This window comes from Camelina sativa, chromosome 11 (genome assembly GCF_000633955.1).
Source record: "Camelina sativa cultivar DH55 chromosome 11, Cs, whole genome shotgun sequence".
Taxonomy (NCBI): Eukaryota; Viridiplantae; Streptophyta; class Magnoliopsida; order Brassicales; family Brassicaceae; genus Camelina; species Camelina sativa.
Genome location: NC_025695.1, coordinates 21816270 through 21827738, shown reverse-complemented (window position 1 = coordinate 21827738; position 11469 = coordinate 21816270). Strand labels below are relative to the sequence as shown.

At 25.9% G+C, this 11469-nt stretch overlaps 1 protein-coding gene across 1 annotated transcript in view; it reads right to left on the bottom strand.

The window, feature by feature from the left end:
• LOC104724029 (serine/threonine-protein kinase ppk15) overlaps window positions 1–701 on the bottom strand; it is a 10594-nt gene extending 9893 nt beyond the window's left edge. The window contains exon 1 of the mRNA XM_019232809.1: window positions 39–701. Coding sequence (XP_019088354.1) covers window positions 39–125 — 87 coding nt within the window. The 5' untranslated portion in view covers window positions 126–701. The remainder of the gene's footprint in view (window positions 1–38) is intronic.

Below are 11469 nucleotides of genomic sequence, written 5' to 3'. Positions count from 1 at the left end.
GCAGCTCGAACTTTGCTTTCGGACCCTCTCTGTGGCAAATAACGCTTAAAAACCAGCTGAATTGGCTTCCACGGTGTTGATACAACCCCTATAGAACCACCATCGCCGGAACCAATGTCATCCATTATCTCAGAAACGAAAGAGTAAAAGAAACCCTCAATTGACCAAGCCCAAGTCTCTCATCAAAATCAAAATTAGATACGAAACAAGAACAATCACGAATCCTAATTCCTCGGGAAGAGCTCAGAAATCAGGAATTTGCGATGATTAGGGTAGGGAGACACCCAATTGACTCAAGTCCCATGCCCCTTTGCTCATCCAATCAAACCTCAAGTCAGCGCCCCAACTCGAAACCCTAAAATCGATCTATCGATAAATCAACATAAAATGTAATTAAAGGAATCGAGTTTTATGGCGTCGGAACACCAACAGCACCGGGACGATTTCAACTTGATGATTCAGATGAAAAAAAATTGAAATCGGAGGATTGGAGAATCGAAGACCCCAAGTGTTGGGGATTGCGAGGACCAAGAGAGAGACAGAGAGATTTTGAGAGAGAGAGAGAGAGAGAGAGAGAGAGGGAGAAAGTGAAGCTTTTTGTTGTGTTTTGTTAATGTGTTTGGGGGGTCTGAGGAAGGAAGATGATATGAGTCGATGGGTTCCGTCTTCAAAATGACAACTCCTGATTTTTGTTCTTTCTTCTTTTGCTTCCCTTCTTGCATATTTCTTCTCTTTTAAGTCTGGATTTTTTTTTGTTGATTATTATTATTATTATCATTTAATCCATATTATTTGCATCAATTTAAAATATCTTTTGTTAAATCTAAAGTTTGTATTTCATATTTTTATTTAATAGATGTTGCTTTTATTTTTTATTTTAGTCAGACAAATGTTGCTTCTATTTCTGAAGTTTTTATGATAATATACTTTAACCCTTTTTTTTTAGGGTCAAAGTATCAACTTTAACTTCTATTAAAATTTATCAGTAAATTTGGGATAAAATCATAATAGGGAAAATGCCTATTATATGCCCAATTTTTTCAATTTAGATTATTTATCTTCTTAATTTTTCGATAATTTAACACATAACTTTAGTTAATATTGTCATTTTGATCATGTCATAATCGATAATGTTATGACAAAAATGTTTGTGTTACATTTCGTATGGGTTTTATAAAGGTAAAAATAAAAAAAACTTTTAATACGTTCATCCTTATCTAAAATTGTTTCTTAGGCTTTGTGTTGTTAGGGTTAAATACTATATGATCATCTGGATATGAGAATATAAGAACCACATATGTATATTCAAATCTATTGTGTACCACTTCTAAAAAGCCAATTTAATGTACTTCCCTATGAATTTTGTTTACATTTTGGATTCTTGTAGTGATATTATCCATTACATGCTTTAAATGGTAAAGCAACAAATATTGAGAAATAAAATAGAAAGTCAAAAAAATACACTATATGTTACATTATACTAAGTTGAGGGTTTAAGTTACTCAAATTGAAAAGTTGGACATTCAATAAGCATTTTTTCTCCATTAGGCTAAAAACTTTTATGATATTGAAAACATATCAATATCAGTTAATTATAACTGATAAAAACATAATATTGCTTATTATAATTTTTGCAACATTAACGTCATTTGATAAATTGATGCAAATCCTTACATCATTTATATTCAACTTACACAAAATTAACAACATTTTTGCAATTGATACATATTAACACTGATTACAATAATAGATGCCAATAATTATTTCAATCCATGCAAAATCACCACTTACAATGTCACTTATATAAGTGACATAAAACTCATTTGCATCAATTATAAATTATACAAATATATAAAATAAGTTACCCAAAATACCTTTTCTTTGTAGTGTATAGATGATTCTATCAAAGGTTTGTTTATTGGCTACATTAAGTGTGTTTTCTTGAATAAAATGTTTTAAACAACTAATTTTTTTGATGAATATGCTTAGTTAAACTTAAATGTGTATATAATCTAATATAATAAAGTAGACTAACACTATAAACTTGCTCTCAGTACAAAATAAACCCTACAAACGTGCATCTACAATATATCCCTATTTTCTGGTTTCTTTTTTTTATAGCTAATCGTATAGTACAAAAGAAATAAAAACTTGAATCAAAATAATACATAATATGATTATTAAATTATTTAGTAATTTCATTCTAATTAGAATAAACTAATATATATTTTAATATATATAATTTATAAATATTTATAGAGGAATAGCTGAATACATATTTCGTTTAAAGAGAGAATTAAATATGTATTTGAATTTATAATTTCATTTGCTTGAAGTTCTTGTCATATATTTATATTTATAGCAACTTTGAATTTTTATATTTAAACACACAAAATACAATTCTTTATTCACAATAAATTTATTTCTATGACTTTTTCACTTATTTTATTAACTTATATATTATATAAAATATTTTGTAACTATAATACTTATAACCATATCCATGTTTTAAGGCACTAAATTTTAATGAATTGCAATTGTTTATTTGTTTTTATGTTGACAGTTTTGTCACCTCTATAGTATTTATAGCATTGCAATGAATGATTAATGACAATTAAAAAAATAAAAATAAAAAAGAAAATCTATTAATATTTAATTATTGCATTTTTATAACTGTTATTACAATGAAAAATGAATGATATAAAGATTAGTGCAACAACTACTACCCAATTAAATAATCGATTTATAATATAGTCTTAACTAGTTCATTTCAATAGTAGGAACTCTTGAATTTCTAGCGATCGTCGCAGGAACTCATTTCAATAGTAGCGACTCTTTTTTAGAATGGCAACGGCTTTCCCTTGACAACAGTAGCGACTCTCTTTGTTCATTTTTTCTGTCGCAGTCGCTAGATCAGCGACTTGAAAAAAAACAGGGCCTATGTTACTATAACTGCATTTTTAGGAATTAAGCTTTCAGTATTATATATATATAAAGTTAACTTTTCTCTCTTCTTCTTCCTCCACATCAGCAATGCTATATATTTTTTCTTTATTAAAAATTACTTTTTTAAAGATTCATTTATTGCATATTTATTACTTATAATTAATAATAGTAAAAAAATAATTAAACAAAATTAATTAATTTTTAAAATAGCAAAAACAATAATATAAATTTGTTTTATGAAATAATAAAATAATATAAGAATGAATTAAGTAACATAAATAAAAAATTTCAAAAAGTAAAAATAACACTATGAATTTGTTTTAGTAATAATGTTATTATTCTAATTTTAACCAAAAATGATCATATTTCAAAATTTAGAATGGGTTAATGAGTTTTAGAATGGAAGTAAAAAACAATTTCTGTAATTGTATTTATAAAATTCTTAACAGAAAAATAAAAATTGAAGTGAAACATTAGTTTCTAATTAGAAACATATACTACAAATATTTATTATTAAATTTCACTTAAAGAAAAATAAAAGATTAATTACTCAACTCAACTTAAAAGTTTTGATCAAAAATGAAGACATTGTAAGGGTCACACTTTTTTGGAGAAAACTATTAAAAATACTCTTGAAAAAATAATTCATCTAAATAATTCAACCTCTTTTATCATCAGCTTTTTTTTCCTCTATTTCGACATTTGCTATTTTGTTTTTCTGGGTTTCCGAAATTTAACATGTTATTTCATCGCCAATCAATAGTTTAATAAATATTGTTTCAATTAGTATGGCCCTGTTCTTTTTCAAGACGCTCATCCAGCGACTGCGACATATTAAAACAACACTGACAACACAATCAAAACTCAAAATGACAACAACAACGTAAAGACGATGACGGAACATGTCTACTTTAGCGAGAAAAAGTGTCGCTGAGAAGAGAAAGAAATCTCTTGAATTTCTAGCGATCGTCGCAGGAACTCATTTCAATAGTAGCGACTCTTTTTTAGAATGGCAACGGCTTTCCCTTCACAACAGTAGCGACTCTCTTTGTTCATTTTTTCTGTCGCAGTCGCTAGATCAGCGACTTGAAAAAAAACAGGGCCTATGTTACTATAACTGCATTTTTAGGAATTAAGCTTTCAGTATTATATATATATAAAGTTAACTTTTCTCTCTTCTTCTTCCTCCACATCAGCAATGCTATATATTTTTTCTTTATTAAAAATTACTTTTTTAAAGATTCATTTATTGCATATTTATTACTTATAATTAATAATAGTAAAAAAATAATTAAACAAAATTAATTAATTTTTAAAATAGCAAAAACAATAATATAAATTTGTTTTATGAAATAATAAAATAATATAAGAATGAATTAAGTAACATAAATAAAAAATTTCAAAAAGTAAAAATAACACTATGAATTTGTTTTAGTAATAATGTTATTATTCTAATTTTAACCAAAAATGATCATATTTCAAAATTTAGAATGGGTTAATGAGTTTTAGAATGGAAGTAAAAAACAATTTCTGTAATTGTATTTATAAAATTCTTAACAGAAAAATAAAAATTGAAGTGAAACATTAGTTTCTAATTAGAAACATATACTACAAATATTTATTATTAAATTTCACTTAAAGAAAAATAAAAGATTAATTACTCAACTCAACTTAAAAGTTTTGATCAAAAATGAAGACATTGTAAGGGTCACACTTTTTTGGAGAAAACTATTAAAAATACTCTTGAAAAAATAATTCATCTAAATAATTCAACCTCTTTTATCATCAGCTTTTTTTTCCTCTATTTCGACATTTGCTATTTTGTTTTTCTGGGTTTCCGAAATTTAACATGTTATTTCATCGCCAATCAATAGTTTAATAAATATTGTTTCAATTAGTATGGCCCTGTTCTTTTTCAAGACGCTCATCCAGCGACTGCGACATATTAAAACAACACTGACAACACAATCAAAACTCAAAATGACAACAACAACGTAAAGACGATGACGGAACATGTCTACTTTAGCGAGAAAAAGTGTCGCTGAGAAGAGAAAGAAATCTCTTGAATTTCTAGCGATCGTCGCAGGAACTCATTTCAATAGTAGCGACTCTTTTTTAGAATGGCAACGGCTTTCCCTTCACAACAGTAGCGACTCTCTTTGTTCATTTTTTCTGTCGCAGTCGCTAGATCAGCGACTTGAAAAAAAACAGGGCCTATGTTACTATAACTGCATTTTTAGGAATTAAGCTTTCAGTATTATATATATATAAAGTTAACTTTTCTCTCTTCTTCTTCCTCCACATCAGCAATGCTATATATTTTTTCTTTATTAAAAATTACTTTTTTAAAGATTCATTTATTGCATATTTATTACTTATAATTAATAATAGTAAAAAAATAATTAAACAAAATTAATTAATTTTTAAAATAGCAAAAACAATAATATAAATTTGTTTTATGAAATAATAAAATAATATAAGAATGAATTAAGTAACATAAATAAAAAATTTCAAAAAGTAAAAATAACACTATGAATTTGTTTTAGTAATAATGTTATTATTCTAATTTTAACCAAAAATGATCATATTTCAAAATTTAGAATGGGTTAATGAGTTTTAGAATGGAAGTAAAAAACAATTTCTGTAATTGTATTTATAAAATTCTTAACAGAAAAATAAAAATTGAAGTGAAACATTAGTTTCTAATTAGAAACATATACTACAAATATTTATTATTAAATTTCACTTAAAGAAAAATAAAAGATTAATTACTCAACTCAACTTAAAAGTTTTGATCAAAAATGAAGACATTGTAAGGGTCACACTTTTTTGGAGAAAACTATTAAAAATACTCTTGAAAAAATAATTCATCTAAAAAACAAAATCAATGGTAACAAAATATAGAAAAAATGATATGTAAGTCGTTACAAAAAGTGACATGTGATTTGTGAAGCATATCTCAGAAGAAATTTTATCAACTGAAGCTACAATTCTATAACATGATAAAAAAAAAGTAAAATATAAAACAAGCTTGATATTTCATTAATTTTATCAAATGCTTTTAACCCAAAACATTGACAGAAACAACATATTTGAAATACACAATATTTTTTGAGAAGATGAAGCCGAGGTTGAATCACAAAATTAACATCTGAAAATAGCATATGAGGTTTTAGAAAAATATGTAACTTGGATTAGTGAACGGATATTCATTGTCGGGTTTAACCGTTTTACCATCTAAGCATTCTTAACTTGGTCATAAATTCTATTATGGCAGCTAATGCACTTGGACAACCCCGTTGTAGCGACATAATACTAAAGATGTTCATAAAACTTTGTATATTTATATTTAATGTAGGATATCGATATGTTTAAATGATCTCTATAATTAGGCCAACGATTGACATTCAAAGTTAGAACTTTTAAAAATATGTTTTTATGGGATATGAATATAGAATGAACTCTTCTAGTAGTAAAAGGTCAGAAGATTGTCGACTCTTCCAGTGAGGTTTTTAAGTCATTTTTTTGTTACCATGTGATATATTGTTGATTTGCCAAGAAAACATTATTGCGACAATAGAAAATATATGTTATATATATATTGGTGAAATAAGTATGACTTTTATATAGATTTATCTTTTAAATTTCAAATGATTATATTTATGTTCAATGACTTTTATTAATAAAAAAATTTAACTTAAATCACGCCAAATTGATATAACAAAAAAATAGTTTATATATGTTGTATATCACTTAGTAAGGTAAGTTTAGTGTTTATATAGGTTTATACTCAAAATTTTGAATGATTATACTTGAGCTCAAAATTTTCTATTGATAGAAAATATTTTAAATTAAAATCTCGCGCACGCGCCGGAACAAATTCTAGTTATATATAAATTTGAATACATGTGAATCTAATTTTTCTTTCTAATTTAAATGTGTTATTAATACAACTAATTTTATTTTTATGTAATCTCTCATTTTAACTCCACAACTCATGATGAACTATTGAATCATTTTCAATTCATATTAGTCTCATTTTAGATATTGAAGGAAAAAGTGACTCGACTAGAAGAAAAATGACTTGGAGGATTTTCAAAAATATCATTTTTAATATATAAAATGACTAAATTCTAAACCCTAAACTTCAAATACTAAACCCTACCTCCTAAAAACTATACCATAAATGTGAAATAGAGAACCCAAACCTAAAAAAAAAATCTAAAAATTAATTTAACATATTGTAATTGTGTAAAAGATGACAAAAATGAAAATGTTCAAGAAAAGAGGTATTTTGAAAAAAGGTATCTCAAAAAGGGCATTTTTAACAAATTCTCAAATGACTTTTACCAAACATTTTGTACTTGTTCATTTTTTGCAATATATTTTATGTTCAAAAATTATTATTTTTTAAGAGACTAATACACCAAGTCAATAAATGGCTTGATTGTATATTTAAGCCATTTATTTAATGTATACTCAAAACTGATAAAAAAATATCCAAATGCACGGATAGGATCAGCAACCCTTAACTTTTAGAACAATACTTGGATTCACCCCTAGGGGTGAAACTCTTCATTCACCCTTTTCTAAAATAAGGAAATAAAATATGTATACATTATTATAAAATTAAATACTTAAACCGTTCTTTTATAAATCCAAACCGATATATAATTTTATTATAATTCTAAAATTTAAACTCTAACCATCTTATTTATAAACCCAAACCGACATAACTTCATTCTAATTGTAAAATCTAAACCCTAACCATCTCATTTGTAAACTCAAACCGACATATAATTTCGTTCTAATTGTAAAATCTAAACCCTAACCATCTCATTTGTAAACTCAAACCGACATATAATTTCGTTCTAATTGTAAAATCTAAACCCTAACCATCTCATTTGTAAACTCAAACCGACATATAATTTCGTTCTAATTGTAAAATCTAAACCCTAACTATCTCATTTTTAAACCCAAACCGACCTATAATTTCGTTCTAATTGTAAAATCTAAATCATAACCACCTCATTTGTAAATCCAAACCGACATATAATTTTGTTCTAATTGTAAAATCTAAACCCTAACCACCTCATTTGTAAACCCAAACCGACATATATTTTCGTTTTAATTGTAAAATCTAAACCCTAATTCACATTTATAAACCCAAATCGATATATAACCTCGTTTAATTGTAAAATCTAAACTAAAATAATATTTAATTTTCCTTAAATAAAAGTATATAGAATTTGTTTTCTTAATTTATTTTGCTTTTGAACTTAATTTTGATTTATTTTTTAAATGAAATATTAGATAGAACATTCTAATTGGTTGAATGTTGTTTTCCTTACTGACTGTCCGACTTGGTGAAGATGGTGTTTTCGCCTTCAGAGTGGCCCGCTTTCAAGTCGTACCTTGAGGAGATTCAAGGGGATAAAGAGGAGTTCATCTCTTTTTCTTTAGCATTAATCCCCCGAACTCAGAATGGTAAAGCAGACAATCTGGCACACCGTGTCCGTTCTGTTTTGCATCAGGTTACCTATATAAACAATGTTCTTTCCTATTGGCTCTCTTGAGCTAATCAGTTGTTGTTAAAATAAAAAACATTCTGATTGGTTGAGAGGGGAAAGGGTGAACCTAAGGGTGAATCTAAGTATTTTTCTAATTTTTATATATTTGTCTTGACTCATTTGAGCAATTTAATTAAAATTGTTGACAAAAAAATATTGTTATGATTAAATTAATAAAATTTAATACTTATAAATATGCAATTTAGTTTTTTTTCTCAAATATATAAATAATTTAATATCAAATGCAACGAAATGTGTCTCCATGGACTTTTAGTTCTATTAACGCAAACGGACAATACATATTTTCGTTTAAATTGGTTGCGAATTTCATAATGTTTCATTTGTTAAACGCAATGGAGATTTAACTTATTATGTCTCTATCATAGTACTAAACTGATAGAAAGAGATAAGTTAGAATCACTAACTAAAAAAAAAAATTAAGTAAAATGTTATTTAGTTGATGTGCAATGATGAATGTCAAGTTGAGCTACAATGTGTACATATAGACTAGAAAAGAGATATTTGTGTCGTAAGAGCATATTGAGTCACATAATATTATTATTATTATTGTGGATATAATGATTGCATAAAAAAAGTTAATCAAATTGTTTTTGGTCTTAACATATGAACTTGATTGCTTAACCAAGGAGATGATGAACTCCATATTAAACCTTAAGTAACTATTTAAAAGTTTTTTAAGCAATAAATTTAACAGAGGCACAAAACACACAAAGATTTGATAAATCAAATGAAATTAACTGGATAATCAAAAACATAAAATTTGAAAATATGTTGTATAAAAGAACACATGATCTGTTTAGGTATAAAACATGTTAAAATGTGAAAGACCGTTTTGTAAATTAAAAAGAAAATCTTTGTTTGTTTATTGAGATGTAAATACTATACCTTCAAATTCAAAGATGAAAATAAAAAACCAACGTAGAATCTTCAGAATGTAAGAAACTGGAAAATGTAAACAAATTAATTTTGAAAAATACTATTCTTGGCAAATTTTTTAAGAAAAGTTTAAAAATACTATCTTATATAAGATATCTTATAAAAGTTTACATTGATTAATCGAGTTTCAAAAAAATTAAATCTATATAAACCTACTAAAATACTTTGATTCATCACCTCTAATCATTGCGTAAATTTTCTAAAGGTAGACTCAGTTTTGACAATTTGCGTGACACAAACAAACCCTTTGACAATTCATGAAAAGCAGTTCTAGCACTTCTTTTTTCAGTTTTTCTTTTCCACATATTATTAAGACTTCTTTTAGTGATGGAAAAATGAACAAGTAGGGTCTTTCCTCTAGATATGCTTACTTGTCCTGCTCAAGCGTCTTCTCTGCCACATGCTGCTACACCACATTATTCTACGTATGACAAATACTCTTTATATAACTATATTGATAGATTCCGTTCAAAATATATTAATATTTCTTTTGAACCTTCCCAAGTTTTAGTTTCCCATTCGCACCCCATATATTTTGGTAAGAGCGATACTTAGTTCACCAAGTATACTATGTCATATTATTTTTAAATAAAAATAAAAAATTAATAAAAAATTAAAAAATCATTAAAAATATTAATCTAATTAATAGTAAAATTTAAACCCTAATTTTCTTTTCTTTCTAAATGTAAACCAACATATAACCTCGTGTAATTATAAAATCTAAACACTAATACTCTTTTATAAACTTAAACCGACATATAATCTCGTTTAATTTAATTGTAGAATCTAAACTGTACTCGTTTTTGTTAACTCAAAACGACATATAACATCATTTCATTGTTAAATTTAAACCCTAATCTTATTTTATAAACCCAATCTGACATACAATTTTGTTGAATTGTAAAATCTAAACCTTAACTCATCTTTTATAAACCCAAACCGATATATATTTTTGTTTAATTATAAAATCCAAACTCTAGTTCTTTTTATAAACCAAACCAATATATAATTTCGTTTAATTGTAAAATCTAAATCCTAAGTCCTATTTTATAAACCTAAACCGACATATAACTTTGTTTAATTGGAAAATCTAAACCCAAAATCTTATTTATAAATTCAAACTGATGCCTCAGATTTTATTTCCTTAATTTGTTCTGATTTTTTTTTTAAATTATATTATGACATGGCATATTTGATTGGGTAATTATGAGGAAGTGAACAAGAGAAGTTTACCCCTAGGGGAAGAATAAGTTGTGGAATTCCTTTTGAAAGAGAAGAATAATATTTCAATCAAAACTCAAATGTATGATCATTGTTATACTTCATCTTTGAAATAGCATATTAAGTCTAAATTTTGTTGTATGTTTTCTTTTAAGTGTTAAACTAGGATTTACCCTGTGGTACACCACGAGACAATTTTTATGTTTTTCATTTTATTATTATATCTAATTTTTATAATTTTGTATTTGAAATAAATTGGGGTTTAATATAAATATTATACTGTTATTGTATATATATATATATATATTAGTGTTTTGTAATAAGTAACAGTATATTTTATTAAATGTATGTGAGTCTTACTTATAAAAAGAGTAAGATATCATCAAACAAAATTATTTACCGTGTGGTAGTACCAAATTAAATTATTTAAAATTATATGAATGTTGATCCAAATCCGTCCCATTATATCACCCAGATGATATTTTACACATTTTTGTAAGTTTGAATGTTTATAATATTTTGTTTTCGAAAATTCTAAAACTATTATATCTAGTATAATTAAAAGATATAGCGGTATTTAAATAAATTGTTAATTATAATTTTTTAGCTGTAGTATATAATTTTGTTGGAGTTTGGCAGATAAATATGTTTTTTTTCATAATTTTGAAGTAATTGTTAGTAATTTGAAAATAATAGTTTGTGAAGGACAATATTTTAATGTTACGTAATGTTTTAATTTGAAGAGATTTTTGTATATTCTTATAACACGAAATTA